At 36.3% G+C, this 25,389-nt stretch overlaps 1 protein-coding gene across 4 annotated transcripts in view; it reads left to right on the top strand.

The window, feature by feature from the left end:
* INPP4B (inositol polyphosphate-4-phosphatase type II B) overlaps window positions 1-11,915 on the top strand; it is a 464,775-nt gene extending 452,860 nt beyond the window's left edge. For 2 of the 4 annotated variants that reach the window (XM_006766072.2, XM_015565528.1), the window contains one exon: window positions 4,886-6,249. In XM_006766072.2, coding sequence (XP_006766135.1) covers window positions 4,886-5,060 — 175 coding nt within the window. In that variant the 3' untranslated portion in view covers window positions 5,061-6,249. Of the gene's footprint in view, window positions 1-4,885; window positions 6,250-6,288 lie in introns of those variants that run through there. The other 2 variants (XM_006766076.2, XM_006766075.2) reach the window with 2 other exon arrangements.
* The last annotated feature ends 13,474 nt before the right edge of the window (window positions 11,916-25,389 follow it).

The following is a 25,389-nucleotide window of genomic DNA, read 5'->3' as shown; positions in this document are numbered from 1 at the left end:
ACCACTCTCAAAGCTCTTATTGATACAGAGGTATATCATATGCATTTTTACACATATCTGCCAGTTTAAAAATTGACACAGTCCAGCAGTCCATGGCCTGAAAATGATACTCTATTAAGGTCAATTCAGCAGATGAATGTAGGGCCCAATAAAGCTCTGGAAGATATTAATTCTAAACTCTTGGCTCATAATTTCAAGATGGTATGTCCATAGCATTAAACTTGGTGTAATTAAATGTGAAATGGTCTCATTTTAACATGGGAGGAAATGAGCTTTTTGGTCAAAAGAAAAGATTTTCTATTCAGTTTATATAATTAAATTGATTGGGGTGACATTGGTTAATAAGATTATATGTATTTCAGGTGCACAATTCTATAATACATCATCAGTATATTCCATTGTGTGCTCAACACCCAAAGTCTAGTATTCTTCTGTCATCATCTATTTGACCACCTTTGTCCTCTTTAATCTACTTCACCCCCCTTTCCCCTCTGTAGCCACCCTTCTGTTGCCTGTACCAATGAGGTTTCTTGTGTGTGTGTTGCTTTCTGTTTCATATCCCACCTATGGCTGAAATCATATGGTTCTTGCCCTTTCTCCATCTGACTTATTGTACTTAGCATGATCCTCTCAAGATCCATCCACGTTGTCGCAAATGGCAGTAGTTCATCTTTTCATATGGCTGAGTAGTGTTCCATTGTCTATTCAGTTTTAACTGGTAATTTCCTTTGGGGGAGCTTGACGAGTGATAGTGGTTTAAAGAATAAAATAACAAATAACAAAACTGTTAATGAATTAACCAGCATGGGGAGATAGGAGGATTCTGACTTTTGTTTGCAATGGTAAGAAAGATTGGAGAGGATATCCACAGTGGGGACTTCTGCTCTCTAGGATATAGCAGCCATCACTGACAGAAGAGAGAGGGAATAAGCAAATATCAAGTTACGCACATTGGGTTTTATTTAAGGAAATGTCTCCTTGTGTAGGCAGTGATGTGTTTAAAAGTGAGACATGTCCTTTTCCTTGTTTCTATTTTAAGTGATTGCTTTGACAGGTCATTTGATTAAAAAAAAATCATTTTCTCTCCTGCAGATTCAGTAACTGTCCTTAAATGTCTGATTATGTCACATGTTCAGTGTAGACAACACTGTGGTTTGCTCCCACGGAGAGCCAGTCAGTGATGGCTGCAACTAGTGACATGATTGTCACGGAACCTTGCAGGGTACCACTGATTACTTATTGGTCATCATTTCCCGGTGAGGAAATTACAGATGTTACCACATAACACATCCTTTGCAGTTTGCACTTGCAGAGTGCTTCAAAATTGTCAGGGAGGAGGGGAGATGGGAGGCTGAATGAAAAGGTAAAAGGGTTAAGCCAGAATATATATATATAAATAACAGTGTGGTGATAGCCAGAGAGAAAGGAGGATGGATAGTGGTCAGAGCTAGGCAAAAGGGGGCGGGAAATGGGAATGGAGACTTTGCTTGGGGGACTGGGCACACAATACAGTGTGCAGCTGGTGTTTTATTGAGTTGTACACTTGAAACCTATATCTCAATAAATTCAATAAATTAGAAAAATTCATTTGTGCCCACAAAGAAATGATCATTTGTGCTATTCTTAGCAGGAAGCAAGGATACAGCCACAAGACCACTTGTATCCACTCTGCCTATCTATACGTGTGATTATTAGAGAGATTATTTCTGCAGTACTATATTGATAGGTTGTGGTTAATATTTAACCTACATTTGTAATCAGAATCTAACATTTGCACCATGACAAATAGTTGATAGATACATAATTGGATACATACATGCATACATACATAATAGTAGGTAGGTAGGTGATAGATAGATAGATAGATAGATAGATAGATAGATAGATAGATAGATAATAGGAGTTAGTACTTCTCTCCTAACAGGGAACATTGGAGAGGAACCAAGGTTTCAACAAGGATGTTAAGATTAACTACAGATCAACTTCATCTTAAAATGGGACAGGAGGGAGTGTGAGTGAGGATGATATTGGTGATAACAGTAATGACAATAACTAATATTCATCCAGGCCTTGTTTTATACCTTGTACTGTGCTTTTTTAAAGTTTATCTTTATTGTTGAAAGCATTATTGATGTTTCTCTTTTTCACCCCATTGACCCCCTCCACCTAGCTCCCAACCCTCCCCCGCAGGCTTCACCACACTGTTGTCTGGGCCATGGGTTATGCATATGTTCTATGTTTAATCTCCTCCCACTCCCTCCCTTCCCTCTGAGATTTGTTATTCTGCTCCATGCTTTATGTTTCTGGATCTATTTTGTTCGTCAGTTTATTTTGTTCATTAGATTCCACATATAAGTGAGATTATGTGATACCTGTCTTTCTCTGACTGGCTTATTTCAATTTGCATAATAGTCTCCAGTGCTAAGGTTTTTGAATGTATCACCCTACTTAATTCTTTTAACAATCTCATTGTTCCTGTGCATAACGAGAAATTTATGGGGAAAGATTAAGTATTTGCTCAAGTTTTGTAGCTGTATGTGCCGGAACTGAGGGTAGAAAAAGAGCAAGCATTACTTCAGAGCCTTTCTGTTTACTCTGTGCATCTGGAAATGTGCAAGGGGACCCAAAAGTCACCTATCCAGCCTCCCTTGGCCCTTTATCCCATCTTCCCCAATGGCCAACGCATGTTTTATGACCCAACACCCTCCATAAGTCTCAGTGTATGGAATAGACTTCTTGAAAAGTGTTTTTTTCTAGTTCCCAGAATTGTTCAAATATGAATTAGACCACTTGTTTCCAACTCTCCTCCCGTGTGCACTGGGCCACTAGTTATTTAATAATTATAAGCACTATTGAAAGCTTACTATGTGCCAGGCTCTATTCTAAGAAGTGTGTAAGTGTGATTTACAACACTTCATAGCAGTTCTGTGAAGTAGGTATTGTTATTATTAACACTATTGAAAGATGAGGAAATGGAGACATTAAATGTTTAAAAATTTGCCCTAGTTAAAAAATGTAACTAGCAGGTGACTGGTTCAAGCTTGAAGCCAGGTGGTCTCATAGACTATGGATATCATAGCCGCTGCTATGTGTGGTACTCTACTAATACATTATATTCTTTATGAGATAAATGAAAACTAGAAGTTATAAAAGAATGAGATACACATTGGTAATAATTTACTGAACAAATGAATGAAATATTTCTCTGGGATGAACAATGTAGGGATTCCAAGCCCCTGGGCAAGCCCACAGAAAAAATAGTATCGGACAAGGAAGCTTTTCTAAGTCACATTCGAAGGTAAACATACCTTAAAATCTACTGCAGGTTTCCTACCTAATGAGGAGCGGAAAGTTCAACAAGTAACCAAGTGCTTTGAACCATTAATAATAGAAATTATGCAAGTCCAAAATAACCCTCCCTTTTGCTCCATAAATCATTTGTCTTCCAGATAAGCTTCCATTTTACCTGGTCACTAGCTTCAGGGTCCTTAAATCTTACCAAACAATGGGAAACACTAGAACACACACTGGGTGATTGACTTGGTGTGTTAAACTACGGTTTGAAAATGATCACACTGACTGTTTATCCAAGTGTGGTCATTAAAGTGGTCGACACCTGCTCAGAAATGTCTGTGTAGGGGGTTTGCAGGGGCTGCACCTGGTTGAAAGGGAGCACTGGCAGCTTGTTGAGAACTTAGCTTTGGGTGCACTTTCCATAAGACTGACCCACCACCCATTTTCTGCCTCCAAACATGGAGGAGCTGATGGAGATCAAACCGCGCCTTGACAACTGAGCATGATTGAAATTCTGAAGACTCTGAGTACTGATGAAATACACCATAGAGAAGAATTGTAATTTTCAACATATATCAATATGGCATTTTTTTTTAGAGAGAGAGTGGAAGGGAAGGAAGCGGACAGGGGCCAGGGTCAGGGATGGGAATTGAATCTGTAACCCAGGTACACACCCTTGACCGGGAATCAAACTCACAACCCTTTGGTGCCCATGCTTATGCTCCAACCACTGCATTACACTGGCTAGGACAGTATGGCATATTTTTTATTTGCCATAATTGTAGCTGCTTTTAAGCCAATTATAAGTGCCCATCGTTACTTACACAGAAAATACACAACCTGGAAATGTAGAATCTTTAATTGTTTAAGGTGTCACTCTGCAAAGATGGATCTCTTTTAAGCTCCGGAGTCTATAGGAGATAGATATTTAAGTAAGATGAGCAGGAGACAATGTAATTTACGAGCTGAAGGAGTAAGAAGAACGCTGAGTCAGGTTTTGTTATACTAATCTTATGGCTGCCGAGGATAACATGTCAGATATTTCTTTCATTTTAAATACCAACCCATTTCTATAAATCATTTTTATAATGATAAATACATTATACAGGTAACGAGACCAGTAGAGAGTGAGCCTAAATGTGTCAGACACATTCTTTTGCTTCACTACATACCGTTTCTCTTTCATTTGCCAAAGATGTATTTATCCGATTATTTTTATGGGCTGATCCACGTTTTAGTTTTATTCATGGAGTTTTGTTTATTGCTGCTATTATACTTATTTGTTTCTTCCTTGCACATTCAGATTCAAACCATGTGAAATATCATCCGAGTGTCTCTCCCTTCTCTCTTGCACCAAAAGAAAAAGGAATCTCCTTTTGTAACAACATTTGTCAATGAGAAATACATTTGTCAGTGAGAAAAAAATACACAGGGTGTATTTAGGGCTATTTAGCATAAAACTTCCATCTGAAGCAGCTTTATTGTATAAGATAATGTGCTCTACTTCAGGATGTTTAAGGTTGAGTTTCTTTACTGTGTGAATGCTCTTCTATTTTCTTTCCTCCCCCTACACCCCCACCCTTTTTAACAGCAGACAAACCCAGGGAGTCCTGAATGAATCCGATGATCCTGAAACAGGCTGTCTATCTGATAACAAGCCAACTTCTCGACACTTCTATCCTGTCGCCTTGCTGCTTGTCAGCTCACACCTGCTAGTCGTGTGGCTTATTTTAAGTCTTGCATTACTATTAGCCAAATACCAATAAGTTTTACTGTTGTATTCCTTTCTTTTCTACAAATGATAATGGACTCTAAATTATGGGGACAATGCTGTAATATTTCTACATTTTAAGATCCAGAGAATTTAAAACAGATGTTTGAATTGTGTTTTCTTTGTTTTTTTTTTTCCCTAAAATCTAAAGAAGTACTATGCATTAAGTGAATTGTTTTGCTCTTTTGTTCATGGAGAAGTGTTTCCCCCTGTTCACTAGCTCAAGAAGAATTTTAAAATTACTGTCTTTGGAATAAGACACAGAACAGAATCCTGAAAGCTTGAAGGTCTACACCTCCTGTTCCTCTTCCCGTTAAATTTATCAAAGAAATTAAGACTGCATTTGCACAACACACTGAAACTCTGAGACAAGTCCTAGACATGTGGGAGGTTCCGGACTTGATTTCCACTGTGCTAAAATCGTTGCCATCAGCTGGCAGAACCTTCTGTTTGATTTCTTAACCTGTTTGTTTTGTCATTTCTTTGCTGCAATTAACCCCCTTCTGTCAAGTAACTCTATGAAGAAAATGGCTATTTCTGTTTTGTAATTAAATTAACCTGTTTGTAACTATGCTTTGGGTTGATGTGGCTTGGACAGTACTTTTCTATTCTTTTTACCGAGGTCTTGTCTGTGTCTTGATGCCCCGTTTCCGCACCTGTGACTTTGTACTGTCACTTCTCCTCTATAAAGTGGAGACTTGGACCAGGCTGTTCCAGAAGCCATTTTTTCTCGTCGTTGCACAGTTAAAATAATGAAGTAAAATAGAGATTGAACTTTCCTTTAAAAATCTATAGGGCCAGACTTAATCAATTAAATGCCTTATTCCTAGAACCTGTATCCTTAGGGCTACATATAGATTTTAATGTGTTTTAAAGAAATTAATTTGTGGAAGAGTTATTAAAAAGGCAGATATATTTATGAGATTAAAGTGAAGCTGTATTGTGGAGCAAATTATATTTAAAGAGTTTATTAAACCTTAAATACCTGTTAAGAGCAAAGAGACTTTAATCATCTCTTTTCCGAGGGCAATAATGGTATTGGGCCTGGCCTAGGATTTAATTTTGTAAGATGTATCATCATTTGTGAAAAACAAACAGAAAACAAATGTAGAGTTGAATCTTTGTTATTTTTACTCGGACTGTTGCTGCAACTCTGCATTGAACAAATAAAGCATATTTATTTATTCTGTTTCATGAAGTTGTACTTTTTCCCCTTTTACCAGAGAAGGATGCCGCATAGAGAATGTACTGAAGAATATCAAATGCAGAAAGTATGCTTTCAACATGCTACAGCTGATGGCTTTCCCCAAGTACTACAGACCTCCAGAGGGGACTTATGGAAAAGCTGACACCTAAGTTTTCCAACATGTAAATAAACAGGAACACAAATACGCTTCAGTTGGATACTCTCTACTTTTTCGTTTTTCTTTTATTGTCATGAATTTGTGGAGGGCGATCATCAGGGATGTTTGCCCAAATCTAGGAATTACTTGAATTACGGTTATCAGCATATTACTCTGAAAGATTCATTTTTTTAAAATCTTACATAATATTGTCCTTTCCAGTTCTAAGTTTCTATGTGTTGACTCTTGCTGATTGAGATCAGCTCAGAATGTGTAACTTTCATTCATGGGGTATTTAATGAAAGACATTCTGAGTAACAGGTGCCATGGGGGACTAGCAGTGACTCAGAGAGCAGTGCTGTCCCTCCACAATGAAGCTAGGAGAGTGTGACAGGGAGAGGGACTTTGTGAAATGTCCCAGATTTTCTCACACATACTCTTAGAGCCCATTTTGGAGGTTTAAAACATATTTTTCTAGTGATTTAAAATTAGGTAGAGTTAACTCATGATCCTGGTTACAGCACAATTTACAGGTATGCCTGTACTTTGTCACCCAGTCAAGATGTGACTATTCCTCAAACAGGTGGATGGACAGTGTTAGTAAAGCAGTGAAAATACTTTCCAAAAACATGGTGTCTTTTCAAAGCTCTGGCATGGGATATATGGCCCTGTTGTAAAAGTAGCAGGAGAGAAAGTTGAATTGGATAATGGGCAAAATACCACGAGGAACAGAAACTGCAAGGAAACTAAAGACGGTCAGCCTGTTGATGTCCTAAGTGAAAATCCCCATTGGCCTGAACTTTATGTGGTCAAGTTCATGACACTCAAGAAAATGTCTCTGAGATGTTTTCCAGCAGTCATCTTGGTGCAGAATATAGATGGTGTCAGTATGCATTACCTGACATAGAATAGTATATGTGAATAAACCTTCTAACATGTATGCAACCATAACTAATGATAAACCAAAGCAATTATTTCTGTTAACCTGAATTTCAAATTTGTCCTTAACTCAGTAAAATAACACCATAAATTGTCTAAAATTTTAAATTAGAATCTGCCTTAGAGATCATTTTGTGTAACACCTTCATAAATGAGTAAGTGAAAGCACAGGAAAGTTATACCCCCAATTACCCAGCTAGATAATTTTAGAACCATGAGTACAATCTTTTCCTACCGTCCTTCCCTATGGCTTATCTCTTCTCCAAATTGCCATGCCAAATCTCCATGAAAATTATAGGTCAGTTCTAGTTAGTTAAATAGAAATTGACATCTATTACTGGAATTAAAACTTAGATTATAACACTGAATAAATGAAACCTGTTTTCTCTAAATTTTAAGAATTTATTACTTTTCCTTTCTCATCAGAGGAGCATGACATTGATAGCATAAATCACCTTCAGAAATTCCACAGGCTTGTTACATAGATATCTCTTAGCTAAGACCACATTCAGTGGATGATATTGTGGGGGTTTCCATAGCTAATGTGATAGCTCCTTGACTAAGACACTAATTGAAATAAGGATTCCAAACAGATCTCTAGGTTCATAGGTTTTTCAAATTAATAAAATTTTTTACATAATTGTTTGGGGCTTTTTAATACTAGAATTATCAATCTACTATTTTAACTAATGGCTCTGGGTGTTATATATGAGGTGGTTGCCAAACTACTTACAGCCTTTTTAATAAAAGAGGCTGTGTGTTGTGGATCCATTCATGGATAAGTTTATCTTAGTGTTATTTTTTTATACCTCACTCTCCATTTCAGGAATTACATATAATCTTTGACTTGTTCAAAATCTTTGACTTGTTTCAAATTTCATTTAAAAATGGTAGAATTTGTGGTTTTCATTGTCCCATTGGATTTAAGGTAAAAAGGGTTAGAAGAGAGAGGATTCCTTGAGTCCTCCTTCAGTAAAGCAAGTGGTAGTCTCAGAGACTGACTTATCATCCTATAAATACTCTTATAACAAGAATTTTTATTTGCATTTGTAAAAATGAAAACTCTTAACTCAAGTGTGGAAAACATATGTAACTAGAAAGCCAATAATAGTTGTTGTTGTTTTTTGGAGGGGGAGACATTTCAAGTATTTTCTTCTTTTATAATATGAAATGATATAGATGCTTCAAAAGGTAGAAGTTACTGTACTACAAATGCAGATGAGTTTTTGTTTATAATGATCATATTCATCTGAAGTTGCCTACAGTAAGCAAATATTTGTACATACTTTTAAACATGGATTTCATCAAGGAAATTCATGTTTCATAACAACAACAGTGTTGCCCCTTTTCTAAGATATATTCCAAGTATCCTTGGAAAACCACTTCATTATTTCTTAAATTATTAAGATTTTCTAAATCAAAGAGCCAAGGTTAAATAGAAAGTTTTAAAATCTCCTTTGTACAGACACAGCCTCAGTCATTCTTTTCTATCTACATTTTCACTTAAAGATACATGCACTAGCAGGCTGATTTTAGGAAATCATGTCAAGCCAGAAAATGAACCAAGAAAATGAAATTTTCAAACAAGATAAGTTTTTGTTCAGAAATATTTCCCCTCTAATATAATCAAATTTAGATATCAATTCCATATTCACTATTGACAGAGTCCTACAGAAAGCATCGTTAAAAACAAGGGACGGTCACATCCTGATTATGTTTGATCCAGTGACAAAAGTTCCAGGGCCCAGAAGTGTTCCACTGAGCAGTTGATCATAAAAGTTTGAAATAATGTTTTGAAGCAGCCCCACCCTTAGGGGAACCCATTCATGTGTTTCTCATGTGGTTCTTTGCTTCTTGTAAATATTGCCATGAGTGTTTCAAGAGTCTGCCAAATCCTTTGATGTAAATATTTTGGTCAGTCTGGTTATCTGGTGAGTCAGAACGCTTGCTCCTTTGATGCAGCTGACAGATTATACTGAAATGACCAAACGCCCAGTTACGGCACTATGCCACGTACCTAACTGCCCGTGCTTACTTATCAGAGTAACTGAGCGGTCTTGAAAAGCTAGCATCTGCATGGAGGATACTTCCTTTCTTTCCCTCAATGAAAAGGGCATTTTGCATAAAATAAGACTCAAGATGGAAAAGAAAACAATTTGTCTAGACTGATGATTTTCTTCCCCAGCAAGCCAAACCCCTCCCCATGTAGAGTTTGATATGTGCCCAGAAGAGGCTGTCCCAGTGGTTGTGCTGGAACTGGCTCGCGCAAACTCATGACAGTGGATCATTATATTTTCAGGAATTTTATGTTAGTTGTTAAAAACAACCATCATTAAATATTAAATTATAAAACAAAATGGAATAAATGTTATTATAAACAAAGGTAATAGTCAAAACTACCACTTCCTAATTATTTTACTACAGTTTTCAATTTATCTCTACTCTTGAGGATATGTCAATTGTACCTGCAGTTGAAATGCTACACAGTATTATAGAGATCTCCTGTGCACCTCCTCCTGGCTCCATGTTCAGTAACATCACATCGGTAGCTTGAAATCGACCATAGTGGGAGTATTTACCCCAAAGAAATATCCAAATGCTACAAATCATGGCCTTTGATTCCTGGAAATCCCATTGTTAAGTATTTACTGGCACACAATTGAATGCCACCATCACTTTTTCTCTGGAAAATGAATAATTGGAAACAGGATAACATTATTAAAATGATATTAGATGCAGTCATTCATCTTCAGATGGCTGCAATTTTGTTTTAGTTTTTAACCTCTGAAGATTCTGATTAGGGTCTCAGTAACATTTGATATTTATATTTTATTCATAATTAAATTGTTTCATCAGGGAGATGTGTATAAAATATATCTCTCTATGGTGTTTGGCAAGGGAAATCTTGGCGATGCAGCCTCAGTGTGAGCAATAAGAACTCCAGGCTAAATTCAGGGAAATGTTAGCCTAATTAGAGGATCAGTGAAAATGTGCTTCAGCACCAATTTTTAAGTTTATAATTGTAGCATTTGCGAAAAGCAGGAAAAATAGTGGCACATTTCTGTGCCCAGATTCTAATAAATACAGCTCAACTGAAACCCAAACTGTTGATTTAACTCTGGCATGATGCTAAGTCACCACAGATGATTTAGGTGTTTGATTTCCAAATAGATGATGTATCAGTTGTTAAGTTTCATATTCAGGGCGCCCTGTGTAATCTTGTAGGAAATCTATTAACTTATATCACAGATTTAAGAAACTGATCTGATACAAGCTTTAATCAGCAATTACCAAGGGAAGCAAACTTATTGAACTCAAGTTGTCCTTAAGAGCTGGAGGCTTTACAAATTATGCATTACTGAAGAGAATGATTTGCTCAGAATGGTGTCACTGATTGAATATTTTAGTGTGAATTCACGTTCATTTATCCGCCCATAATCTTCAAAGTCTATGCTCCCCCCCCCCCATATTTATGTTTCATTGCTATATAAAGAAAGTTCCAACATATAACTTTTTTCTTTTTGGCGGTTTTAAGTCAGAACTTTCCAAGCAGATACTCCCTTTAGCAAAAACTGTCTTTCAGAACAGGAAAATAAAATTAATGTTTTAGATTTTGCAAGCCAATTAGGTACAGAGTTAAGATATGGAACTTTGGATTTTATTTCTAGCCAAGTAAGAGAAAGCCTAAAGCATTTCTGATGTCAAAGAACCAAATCATATCTGGCTACTATAACAAGGAAGTAGGAAAACATTGTAAGGTAATAATAATCCCCCAAAAATACATGCAATAAGTTCTCCTGAGCTTGAACTTTTATAGATTACATGAATATTTAGAATTTTAAATTAAAAACAGAAAATAAGACTCACAATTAGAGTATCCAGAGAGAATGAATATTAAGGGAGAGAAGACCTAATTCAAGTGATGTTGCCTGATAAACCGTATTTATGTAAGTAAACAGACTTATTTAAGATGTTGCATTTTCACACTCATAGTATGAATACATTCACAATTTTCTTAAAACCATCTAAATTATTCCAAAGGACCCAATCCAACAGTCTATCTTTAATGATGACTCAGTGCAGTACTATTAAGTAGCAAGCAATATTGACCCAACTATTGGCAAGATTGCTATATTATCTATATAGTTCTGTGATGCTTTTATATCACTTTCAATTTTTAAAAACATTTCATGTCAAAGAACTTTCAAACTTTTAAAAGGCACACCCCATGTGTCTATAATTATGTAAGACATCCATGTCACTGCACACGTTCAATCCTTTGCACACATATACTTCTCATGTGAATATTTCATTATTTTATTTAATCTAACATCTAATTTTCAGATTCTTGTGGTACTTATGTGAAAAGTTGGCATGTGTTTTCTTATGTTAAGTATATATTCTAGATGAACCAACAATGTGTATTGCTAGGAAATGAAGCAAAAATAGGTTAGATTATTTTATATTTGCATTTGGAGAAGTATTATTTTGTTTTATTGTTCTGTGGAAACCATATTCATTGTACACTGTGTGTATTTTTTGTTTAAATAAATGTGATTTTTATTTTTTATGTTTCTGTCTTTTTCTCCCTATTATACTTTTTTTTTCATTTTCATCAAATAGCAATGTCCAAAAATTAATGAAAGTATTAGAAGAGTAGACTACAATATTTCAAAGAGAATAGATAGTTTTATGCTGGACCACAATTACAATGTAAATTTTGCATTGCTACAAGGTTAATCTCATAGACACTAGCAGAATGCACCTTTCAGGGTTGCTATTCTGTGGGAGCAAGATTAATCACAATTTCTAAAAAGCTCCAAGAACCAGATGCCAAAGCTTCAGCACTGGGCAGGTCACTGATCTCTGTAGTGAAGAATATATGTGGAGTCATTTTGAGCACAGGTGATAACTTTTCCATATAGCTATTTGGATCTGATTATTCATAATTCATTGTAACAGTTGATAGTAGAAGGCAAAACCCAAGGACTTTGAGTTAGGTCTTGTTGCAAAAGAATTAATGAAATGAGGCCCCTGCTTGCATTTAAAGGAAGAAAGTTTGTCCATCTGGAGAATTTCAAGAACATATCCTGCAGCAAGAAACATTCCCCTCTGTATTTATCATCATCACTGTATGTTCATACTAATATGTCTTTATACATCTGAGCAAGAACAATGCTGTAGGTGGCCCTGTGGTGAAGCAAGCTTATGAATTATAACAAATGCTACCTGCTGTAAAAGTAGAAGAGTAACCTTGGGGGAAGTAGTCCTTTGTTATCTTAAACATCCATGCAACGGTTCCTTGAGTGTTGCAAAAGACTGACACTCCCACTTAAAGTCAAGAAAATTTATTCCAGGGCTATATTTTGATATCTCCAGAGAGTGGAACCAAGAGAGTGGGTGAGTATAGTTGGAGCATGTCAAGCCAGCACTTATCCTAAGCCACGTAAACTATGTGGACATGCTTCTATAGTCCTTCATAGCAACAAACACTGGGTTCTCTGTCCTCAGTGTCTTTATGAATGAGAATGAATCTGGATCATCTTGATATGCCAGAAAGTAAAGACAAAATAAAATAAAATAAGAGAGGAACATGATCAAAGAATAAAAGGGCCAACTTGAAAGAATCCCAATGTCCACCGTTGGACAACTAGTGTCACAAAATTATGATAGTATTGAATTATTAACCAAGGAATAAAATAACCATCTGTGATAAAAATAAATGTTTGCATAAATCAATAAATGATAGAGAAGAAACAACTTATACTTACAGAGAAATTCCAATTAATTAATATAGAAAATCACCATTATGAAATTACTCTGATGGTCACTAATAATAAGATATCACTATCCTCTGTTATCCTACATAATAAAAGCCTAATATGCAAACTGTTCGACCAGGAGTTTGACCGCTCGCTATGATGTGCACTAACCACCAGGAGGCAACATGGAACATGGGTGGCGTTAGCGACATAGCGCTGGCAGCGGGTGGCAGTGGAGGTGCTGCCGGCCCAGATGAGCCCTGACAAGAGTGGGGTGATGGAGCAGGTGAGCGGGCAGTGCCAGGCCAAAGCAGTTGCAAGCGGGGCCCAATCATCCCGCAGACACGACTAGCAGTGGCAGCGGGGAAAGGGCCGGCCGCTGCCGGGCTCCCAGGCACTGAGGGAGCCAGGTGGGGTCCCAGCCCCCACCGATTGCCCTGCAGGTGGGATGGTGGAGCAGGTGAGGGGGCAGCACCAGGCCACGGCGGGGTGCCAGGCTGGGGTGTGGGGCTGTGAGGCTGGGGGCACGAGCTGGAGCCTAATCCCTGCAGACCACCCAAAGGGACCCCACCTGTGCACAAATTTGTGCACCGGGCCTCTAGTAATGTAATAAGATGAGCACATCACCTCTCTGGCATTCCCCAAAATCCATAAGCTCAGTCTATTAATGAAAAGCTATTAGGAAAATCCAAGTTGAAGGACAATCACAAAATACCTGACAAGTACTTTTCAAAATTGCAAATTTCATGAGTTATAAACAAATACCGAAGAACTGTGACAGGTTAGAGGAAACAAAGAAGACATGACAACTAAATGAAATGTGGGATTATGGACTGAATCCTGAACAGAAAACAGACATTAGTGGGAACTCTAAATAATATGTCTGGTTTAGTTATTGGTATTGTACCAATGGTATGTATGAAGCCAGGGGAAAGTTGTACAGGAAGTCTCTGTACCACCCTTACAATTCTGTAAGCCTAAAAGTATCTCAAAAAATTGTAAAAATGTTATATCTTCTTCTTTAACAGCTTTCCACCGTGTCTACCTGCTCATTTGTTCAAGATGTAGACAGGAAAAAGACATACTATATGTAAATTCTTTAAACTTTCTCTTTATGAACAACTTCTGTGGGATTTATTAGATTATACCTATATAATGTAATAAGATTCAGTGATATTTTTTTTAGCACAGCCTTTATCAGTCATCTTTTTAAAAATTGTCAGGATACCTAAGAAGATGGTATCTGATAATTTTATTTGTGTTTCTCTCTTTCTAAAAATTTTTAAGTAAATGTCTTTTCTAAATGTACTGCTTTAGGCAAAGGCTGGAGCAAGAGATAATATATAAAGACTTGTGAGAAAGTAATGGTTTAAATGTGATTTTTAAATTCTTGAAGTATGACTATGTCCTGTGAGAAAAATTATATTTTTGAGGCATTTCTTGAAATTAATAGTTCTTGGACTATTTTCCTACGGAAGAAAACTGATTGTGTTCTATACCTGAAAGGTAACAGTAGAAATTACTTTTTAACTGTGTGTTTAAGATAAACACTCACATTTGTTTTTTCTGCCTTTATAGTGTTCTATACTAATATCTGTTCTAGCATGGATTTTCCCATTTAAAGAATATGATCATTCAACATTTACAATTGAGAGGATTAGAAAAGGGTTTTCCATGTAAATTAATTCAAATTTCATGAACGGTGCATATATAATGGCTTTAAATCTTTAGATCAACATAGAATAAATGCTAAAAAAAATGTTCTGGAAAAGGGAGGGGGGAAGCACGTAGACAAATGTAAGCAAGTGAGCATATTATCTGACTAAATACCTTGGAACCTGAAACCAATAAGATGCTATAAAAACACACACACTTTTTTCAATATATTAAGATGCACAGTGAATTTTTGAGAGGAGAAAAAAACAGCCTGCCGGAAATGTGCAATTGATTTTGCTTGCAGATGCTGCCCTAGAAAAACATTTGAAGGAGATAGAGTCAATCACCAAGGAAGCTAAAGGCACCTGCTGCTGTTCCGTGGTGATTCTACTTTCATTAAATCTAGAGGCAGGGAGATGAGCAAAGAGAGATTACTTCCTTACATAATACAATTTTAACTAGAAGGTTCAACGTGGACTTTGATGTAAATTTTAATACATCATAGATATTCAAGAACTGCTGAATTGACCTTTCTTCAGAAAAGGCGGTGTTAGTGCTAAGGTATAGAATAGAATATATTTATTTTTTCATGGGAAAAGGACAATAAAGAAACTTGTTTTTAAAAGCAACAAAATTCAACTGAGTAAATTTTGAAGATCTTATAGGCTTTATTCAATGATTCATGAATCAGGCAGCATCCAACCTAATAGAAAGGACCTCTGAGGGGCGGTAAAAATGAAAGACTTTTATATGCAGAAGCGAATGGGAACAAGGAATTTATACTAGACAAAAAAGCAGGTTGTTTATTGCAAGGTCACTTTCCTGTAGGCAGGGGATGGCTGGAATCTGTCAGGTAGGGGACCTAACTAGTGCTGATCAGCTGATTCCTGATGGGCTGGTTTAAGATTCCATTTCTGGGAGAGCCAAAACCATAATTAAATTAGGTCTTGGATTGGTAATGTGGGGCTTAGCATAAGCAAATCCATTTGGGGCCTGATATCTTATTGTTAACACCACTATACCCTTTTCTGTTGAGTACTGCTTATTGTATAGCAAATCTTTTAAAGGTTATTTTCAATATAGGGGCTTGTAAAATATTTTTCCTAGATTTTGTTTTTCTTGGTTTTGTTTATAACTTAATTAACTACTTAGTTATTTTGTTTGTTGGTTTTATCTTGGACAGACAGTCATCTGCCTAAGATGGTACAGGTATTGTTTTATCTGAAAAAGATAATGGTCCACCAAAATGGATTTCATTTTGCTCTATTATTTTTTCTGAGTGTAATTTAAAAATAATTGTATTAGAGAAGTGAATCCCAGATGTATATGTAGTAAAAATGTAATATGGGTTAATTTTCCTATTGGCTTACTTGTATTCCTATGTCAGTAAAGATAATATTTCTTTTGGTGAATTTTGTCTCAGAGAGGATGAGGTGTAATCAATTAAAATAATCATCTTTTATTTGTCTGATTGGGCAGGGGAAGTGTCTGGATCCCTACATGAGATAGGAAAAAAAATCAGTCATTATTTTTATTTTGCAAAGCAGTAAACCAAAACCACAGAGTGGAACTTACCAGATTTATAAAGAGCTCACATCTCTTAACTCATCCCATTGCAAATTGCATGTTACAGCTTTAATGAGTTGAGTGTCTATGACTCTCTCAGATAGCAGTGAGAAGGTGGAAAGCGACCACTGCAACACAAATCAGAATTTGCTTTCATAATAGTGCCTATCAATGCCTCCTTCGTGTGAGTTGTATGTGAAGAAACATTCTTCTTAGACTTGTAGAAACTTGGGGGTCACTTTGGAATAAACTTGGATACACAAGGGAGTCCAAGAATAGATTCCAATTAGTTCAGCAGCTACCTACTGAGCATGTCCAATGCACTGGGAACTGTGTGCAGGATTCAAGAGTAAACAGGGTTTTCACAGCATAGTAAACCAGACAGATAGGAAAGTCACAATTTTAATATTATGCAGGGGGATTTAAGAATATGGAGGAAGGGCATTATGTTAGTCCTGGATAAGAAGAAGGGATGAAGGAAAGATGGCCGGAGGACACCACAGTTAAATCCTGAAAGATATACAGGGTTATCTAGGAGAAAAGATGGAAATATTTTGCACCAAATCACCTAGCAAAGCCATGGAGTGAAAAATTGGTGTGATTACTAGCAGCTCTATGCTTTAAGTCTAGTAGTGTTTGCAACAAAATGATCTACAGGAGGGTAAAAAACAAACAGATTTAATCAAGATGATGAGACAAGAGATAAAGTACTTCTTTTACTGGGAAGAATACAGCAATCCTGAGCTGTCTTCGGGCATGCCCCAACTGACCGTGGTTTTTAAAGTCTGTTCATATGCTAGTATATGCTCAGTTTTAAATGTCAGATAAAAAGCTAATCTTTAAAAGTGAAACCAAGCTATTTATATTTATTTATTCATGAGAATTCTAAATGGATAACCTCAAGATGTGCTCACACAGTTAAAGATGTGTATGTCCCAAATAATACAACTCTATTTGCATTAAACTTATTAAGTCAGATCAATTTTACAGACATGTGAGCTAGAGCTTTGGCACTTAATTCTTCTTGATCTTCCACCTGGTAAATTTCATTTCCCACTGTGTTTCCTGCCATTTATTCTTAACATTGTGTTTGTTTGGACATCATTAACAAAGAAAATAGCACCCTGGAACTGATAAGATGCAGAAGAGCATTTCAACCATTTCAGTGAAAAAACAATCCAATAAATTCACATACTCAGCTGTTTGGTCACGTGGTCAAATTAAGTTGAAAATACATTCTACTCATGAAGTCTGGGAGTATGTAATTGTTAGGAAGACACCCAGGGTGTGCCGCTGAATGAGCTACAGAGGGATAAGGAGAAAGCCAAAATCATACTTCCTACTCCAGAAACATACTGGTATACTTTAGAGGAGGAGAATCGACTATTATTTGCTGAGCATCTATTATATGCTGACTCAACGACAGGCATGTTGATAACTTGACCTCATTTTTTTCAGAACAACACTGGAAGGTGAGAAAATAAGGCTCAGAAAGAGAAAGCAGTTCACTGTCCATCACACAGAGATTTCTGAGTCCATGACCAATGCTCTCTGTACAACGGCTGCCTCACTGTCCCTTTGAGCAATTCCACTCATGTAAAGAGTAAATGATGATAATACAGTTTAGCTGCACACACAAGCAAGTAAAATTAGTGAAAATCCAAGTTTATAAGATAGAAAAAGTAGGAGATAGTTGTATTTTAAAGGAATTTGAGTAGGACATTTGAATATGTATTTCTGTCAACAAGTAAGGATCATTATAAGTGCCAGGCCTTGTGCTAAATGCTTTATGGTGATTCTCTCATTGAATCTTCAAAATAATTGCATGAGGTAGACTATTATACCAGTGAGAGGAAAAGTGCCCTCAAAAGTGAATCCAAAACCTGTTTGACTCCCAACTACTCTGCAGCGTCCTCCCAAACTCCCCCACATATTGCAAGTCACAATCACAAGCAACCTTGGAAGTGAGGGATCCTCACAGATGCTTATGTGAGTGGGAAACAAAAAAGTTACAGATCTTTTTCATTTGATCAACATTTTACAAACCTTTAATCTGCACATGAATTGAGATTCAGCTCTAAGCATCTAGAGTTTAATATTAAACTAACATCACTATGATGGGAATATATTTTTATAGCATAAGGTCAAAGTTCGGAGGAGACTTTTTTATTTAAAATTCCACATATTTAGTAAGTTTCATAGTTGTGTCTTAGTCTAAGGAATTAATTTATATAATTCCAAGAACTTAAAACCCAAATTAAATAGTATTAATACTTTTTAAGAGTTATAATAGAGTAAGAATCTTCTAGCCCATTTGTTCACTGCATTTTACCTAGTCTCTTAAGGAAATAAGACTATGAAAAGAGGAAGAAAAAACAATGTAACTTTTGAGTCAATCAAATCCCAGTTTTCCACTTAATTGCTGTATGAACTTGGACACCTTGCAAAAACAAAATCTGTTTCCTCATCTGTGAAATGAGGACAATGATGTCTATGTCATGGAATAATAATGAAGATTAAATAGAATAACAAACAACATGTTCTTGACCCTTAACAATACTTATTCAATAGGAAATATAATTATATTTATTATCAGGATGATTTTGAAAATAAAAATAAGTTGTTAGTATTTTTATTTTAAATAAGTAGCAAAGTAAGATCTACAATTCAAAAGATTGAACAATCTAACACTCTTATTTATTTTGAATGTGGAACATTATTGTTTGGGGTTTATAAAGGGGAGTAGGATAGAAAAGCTATTCAGATATATAAAATATCTGAATATCCATGTTCTTGGGTTTCTTTCTTTTTCTTTTTTCTTCGTTGCTTTTTTATTCTCCCTGCCCTGTTGCCTTCTTTAGAAAAAATGTTTTAACTCTTTATTAGCATTTTGCCTGTCAGAACTATAATTATAGTTACAACAAAAAAGGAGACATTATAGATAATATAGAAAACAAGAATTTTGTCCCTGTGGTTGTGGTTTGTGATTTTTTAAAACCTATTTTCTTCCATTTTGCTGGTGCAGAAAATGGGATGTAGGCCTTATATCCCAAGTTTTTAGGCACTATTCTTTCCATGAAAAACAGATCAATACCATGCCCCTCTATTCTGTGGGTATAAAAACCACCTCTCTGAGGATCCTTTCTTGAGGACAGATCTTCAATACACGTGGAGTAAAAGAGAATAAAGTTGTTAGGCTAGTGATTTACCGGCACGGTTTAAAAAGCCATGTCCAACAACAGTTTGCTTTACATGGCTATAATAATCTTATGAGGAAACTCATGACCTAATCTGTTAAAACCATTTTTTGTATCTTCACGCATGGCCTATCTTTGCTACTGATTCTCATTAGCCCCATGAGGAAAATGTTGACTTCAGGACTTTTCTTTGTTTTAACCCATTTGGAAGCTAGTGCTACTCAGCATGCTTTAGTACAAATAGTCATGAAGGTCATTGTAGAAGTGGATGCAAAAATTATCCATGTTGCAATTTACAGTTTACAAACAAATCTTTCACAGAAACAGAATATGTAGCTGCTATGTTATAGATCACTTGCAAATATTTTAAATGTGATTTTTTTTCTTTATAAAGGGAGTGCAAATGAAGTGATTACTTAATTGAATTTGACAGCAGGATGGGAGTGCGTTTTTCTATGTGAATATTATCTGAAGGTAATGAAAAACAAGCAACAATAATACTTTCTTTACTCATTCCTTGGAAGCTAAAAAATTTATCTGTTTTATGAAATTGTCCCTGGCTGTCAGGCTTTTCTTAAAATTACCCTGCATGCAAAAACTACATGCAAAGACAAGAGTGGAAAAGAGGGTAGGATTCCAAAGTTAACCCAGCTAACATCTGCTAGATTAGTTGTGACTTACACGTAAAACCATGTACTCTTAGAGAAGACCTTAAAGATGTTCATCTAGTCCAGGCTCAAGTTTGATGTTTAATGTTTTCTGTATCATCGTTTAAATTATCCTCCAGACTTCTCTGTAACGTCTGTAGTGTTGGGGAACATACTGAACAATGAAGTCCCACCACACCCCTGGGAATAACATGAGGCCACGCAAAAAGCTATAGGTTTAGGATCTGGAAAACAATGCTGATGCGTTCTTACTATCTCAGATGGCCTTGGAACTCAACTTTTCTATAAAATGAGGGAGTTGAGCTAAATTAGGTCATGAAGAAACTCTTTATTTCAGCGGAAATTGTCCTGTCATGTCAATCTCTTGAAAACCTCACTGGCCTAAGTTTTCCAAAAGCAAATGTGAAAGCATTCTGCCCAGACTTTTACAATCAGCATTTTCTGAACTCTCTGTCTGGCTTCTTCCTCTATTCCCTGTGGATTCTGCAAAGCAGAAATTAGAACTACTTTTGGGGGGAGTATGCATAATATGTAATGTTGGATACTACATTGCACCACATTAGAAAACTTATTTTCTGGTTCATCAGTCATTGGTGTTGTGGAGATTAAACATTTGATTAAGCTGGTGACAAACTGGTTGTTTCCTTGTAAAGTTATTTTCCCCCTTTGCAAGCCAGAAATACATAGAAAGGTATTGCATTGTGGCTTTTCACGTTCCCCATCAAACAATCACCTAATTGTTTTTAAGTGATCATTTTTACTTGGATCAGTAATATCATGAAAGGTTCCAATATTATAATTATGTCACCCTATAATTTCAACTACATTATTATCTGGCCTTCCTCCAATATTACTCCTTGACAAGCCTGATAAATTTCCTGTGGGCTGTACTACTATATCCATCCTACCACTTTGCTTGCTTTTAAAACAGCATCATTGCCCTGAGCAACATTCAATCTCCAGCCCCTGTTGGTGCACGTGCAGCAAGTAACCATTCTTCTCTCTCTCTCTTCCACTCTCTCTAAGTATCAATGGAAAAATTATCCCAGGTGAGGATTAATAAAAAAAATAAAATGAAACAGCATCCCTGCCAAGGCACATACTGCAGTCCAATTTAATCAAAGCACATCTACACTAATAAAAGAGAAACATGCAAATTAAATGTCCCTCCACTACGCCCACCAGCCAATCAGAGCAATATGCAAATTAACCCAACAAAGATGGCAGTTAGTTTGCATGCACAGGCGCGGAGCAAAGACTGAAGACAGCATAGAAGGAAGCTAATCATTGCAGAAGGGAGCAAAGTGGAGGAGAAGGGAACAGAGCCGAGGCAGCGGAGATGGGAGGGAGCGAAGTGGTGGAGAAGGGAAGAAGTGAGGCAGTGGAGACGGAAGGGAGCGAAGCGGCAGACATGGGAGGAACCGCAATAGTGGAGACAGGATGGAGCAAAGCAACGGACATGGGAGGAAGCAAAGTGCCAGAGACAGGAGGGAGTGAAGCGGTTGGAGACGGGAGGGAGCAAGATGGCAGAGAAGAGAGGGAGCGAGGCAGCGGAGAAAGGAGGGAGCCAAGGTGGCAGAGAAGGGAGGGAGCAAGGCAGCAGAGAAGGGAGGGAGCGAGATGACAGAGAAGGGAGGGAGTGAGGCAATAGAGACAGGAGGGGGTTGAGGCAGCAGAGAAGGGAGGGAACGAGGCAGCAGAAACGGGAGGGAGCAAGGCAGGCTTCGCTCCCTTTTCTGGCCTCAGGTAGCTCTATTCTTGCAGGAATCTTCCTGCAATGGGCCTCTAGTATATTATAATAGGTATCATTTCAATTCATTGATTGCTTTGATTAGACAACACCAGGGCTCATGTTACAGAGAACTTTGTCCTCTTCTTTAGCACCTTAAGCGGGGTGGCCATTCAGTGTGTAAGATAATTTACTTGCTAAAATATATGCTGTGGCTTGTTTTGAGCAGTCTTTAAATTTGGAATTGTCTCCCACTCAGTAATCTCTCTGGATCTGTGCTTTCTAGGCCACAGATTTTTGTTCTAAGGAATCAGACAACACCTATTTTGAAGGGTAAGTTGCCTACTTAATAGCTTTTCTTTCAATGGCTACACTTTATACCATAATGGACTTTTAAGAAAGACCTTAGGTCATAGGTTAATGTAAAATTTTAAGGCCAATTTTATTATCTCTCTAATTCATTTGATTAGTCAACTAACCAAATAAAAGTATATTAAGTTGCACAGCTTATTTCAATTATTACAATGCACAGCTTATTTCATTAGTTTTCAGACAAATTTCTTTATGACAATGACTTTTTATGCAGATTTAATCATTTACATTATTTTTACAAATGTTTTAAGGTACCAGTGTATTCAAAAGAATGTCTATGTAGAATAAGTCTTATTTGTTTTTTGTTTCATGTAAGCATAGGTTGTTTTATTTTCATTGCAGTAGTTAATAGGGTTAACCAAAATTAATAGAAATGTTTAAGCATGTTGAGTGGTGACTTTTTAAAAATATTTTTTTATTGATTTTAGAGAGGAAGGGAGAGGGGGAGAGAGATAGAAACATCAATAATGAGAGAGAACCATTGATTGGCTGCCTCCTGCACGCCCCCTACTGGGGATTGAGCCCACAGCCTTTGCTTATACACTTGACCAGAATCCAACCTGGGACTCTTCAGTCCATAGGTCAATGCTCTACCCACTGAGCAAAACCAGCCAAGGCATGAGTGGTGATTTTTTGACAAATGTTCTCTCAATTTATACTAAGCTGCTAAGACTGTATAATCAAACAAAAGCAATCTCAGCCTTTTTAGCAGTCCAGACCACTTTCTTTTCAAATTATGCTTAATTGTTTTCATGAAAGTATTTTAACAAAAAATATCTTTTCTGCTATTTGTTCCAACATATTTCTAAGAAGGCAAAAATATTAAATCATGGAGACAGCCCTAGCCCATGTGGCTCAGTTGGTTGGGCATTGTTCCATGCACCGAAAGGTGGCTGGTTCCCTTTCCAGTCAGGGTACATGCCTAGGTTGTGGGCTCAATCCCAAGTAGGGAGAGTGCAGAGGCATCTTATCAATATTCTACTCTCACATTGATTTTTCTCTTTCTCTCTACCTCACCCTTCCTCTCCTTTCCTCTCTCTAAGAATAAAAATAATCATTTAAACAATTATAGAGGCAAATTTAGGGTAGAAGACTGAATTCCTGTAGGAACTAAGGAACTAAGGTTTGACAGTAAATAACTCTCTTATCTTAAAGCCACAGCAGACAAATGTTGTTTTAATTGGTTTTCCCATTTTTTGTGGAATATCAAAAACAATACTAGTATAGCATTCTTTACTTAATAAGCTGGCTTCCTTATTTTCCTACATGAGTTAATGAACACTTACATTGAAAGAGCTGAGAAGGCAGCCTATCACAATTTATAGACAACTAAAAAAGAAAACAAATGAACAAATAATGATACTTTTGAAAACGTCTTAAGCATTGGAATTGTCATAACTTATTTTAAAAGGCAAGAAAATTGGCTTCAGTAGAAAGCCATATGCAAACATTTCCAATTTCCGAATTAATGAAAGTTACAAAATGATGAAAGTATCATTCATTCTTATCACAGTTTAAATACTTTTTTTCAATGTTATGGCTATTTTCAATTCCCATTGTCTAGAAGAAATGGTAAAGTGTTGAACAGGCCCTTTACAAGACTATCAGGCCCATGAAATGTAATTGTAGAATAGATTCAGGACTTTTGAAATATTTGAGGTATAAGTAAATTTCTTCAATAAACAAATATTCTCATCTAAACCTCATTTATTGTAAGAAGCAAGGGCACTAATATATATAGTTATAATGCCATTGCCTCCTCCAAAACAAATACTGAAGTTGTGGGTTTTTGTTTTTGTTTGTTTTTCAATAATCAAGGTGTAAGAAATAAGACCAGTATCTTAGTTGAAGGTAAAACTCAAATATTCCCATACTCTTCTCACCTCTGTTGTAGTAGGGTGACAGGGATCTCCAAATAATCTTTCATAAAGAGTATGTCTAAGACCTTGGCAGTAGCAGTTGCAATGGATGTAGACTTACTTTCATATAATAGAAAGTGGACAGCTTTGGTTTAGGTAGATGTGTATTCAAATCCTAAAATTCCTATCTACTATTTCAGACAAGTTACTGATCTCTGCCTAAGCCTATTTCAATAGACATTATTATATCCGCTTCAATTATCTAAAAACTAAATGAACTGATATTTATAAAAGAAATGAAGAAATTATGGATGTGTTGGCATAAATATTTCAAATAAGGAAATACCAAGACTTAGAATAAATATCTACCTTTAGAAGTGGAAAAAAATGTTAAAATTCTAAGACATTAGAAGAAAAAAAACAGAAAAAGTATATAATTACATTAATATGAAAAGAAAAGTGAATAGTGCACAGCTCATTTTGCTCCAACGATTGAGATGGAATTTTCCATTTCTGCCTTCTTTGAGTTATCTCATACTAACAATTGAACCAATAAATTTAGTGCATTTGATTTTGCAATAAAGGGCTGAGTTGTGGCAGAAATAGAATATTCTTGGATCAGTCTTACCAAAAGACATGTGTACTCTCCAAATGTGAAAACATTTTGCAAAATTGCATTTGAAGAATATTGATGTCTGTAAAACAAAATAAACATAAAATATGCACTATTACAACACTTTCTTATAAGGTTTGTATCCAATGGCTTAATTCTATTTTATCAGAATTAATTGGACTAATATTCTCTTCATTTTACACTCTTGTGTGTTTATCATTAAAATATACTTACGTTGCAAAAATTGTCAGTGCTTTTTTTACGCTTATTATCTTTGGTAATCAATGGAAAAGGAGTTGGGCATTCTATATTTACATTATGAATTTTTAAAAAATATTTTGCGTCTCTCAATAAACCAAGATGGAGGCATAGGTAAACACCTGAAATTGCTGCCTCACACAACCACTTCAAAAATACAACTAAAAGACAAAACAGACATCCAAGAACAAAAGACAAAGAGAGAATCTTAAAAGCAGCAAGAGAAAAACAGTTAGTTACCTACAAGGGAGTACCCAAAAGATTGTCAGCTGATTTCTCAACAGAAACTATGCAGGCCAGAAGAGAGTGGCAAGAAATATTCAAAGTGATGAATACCAAGAACCTACAACCAAGATTACTTT

The sequence above is a fragment of the Myotis davidii genome, unplaced genomic scaffold (genome assembly GCF_000327345.1).
Source record: "Myotis davidii unplaced genomic scaffold, ASM32734v1 scaffold436, whole genome shotgun sequence".
NCBI lineage: Eukaryota > Metazoa > Chordata > Mammalia > Chiroptera > Vespertilionidae > Myotis > Myotis davidii.
The sequence above is the reverse complement of the archived record's forward strand: the minus strand, read 5'-3'. Positions and strand labels throughout refer to the sequence as shown.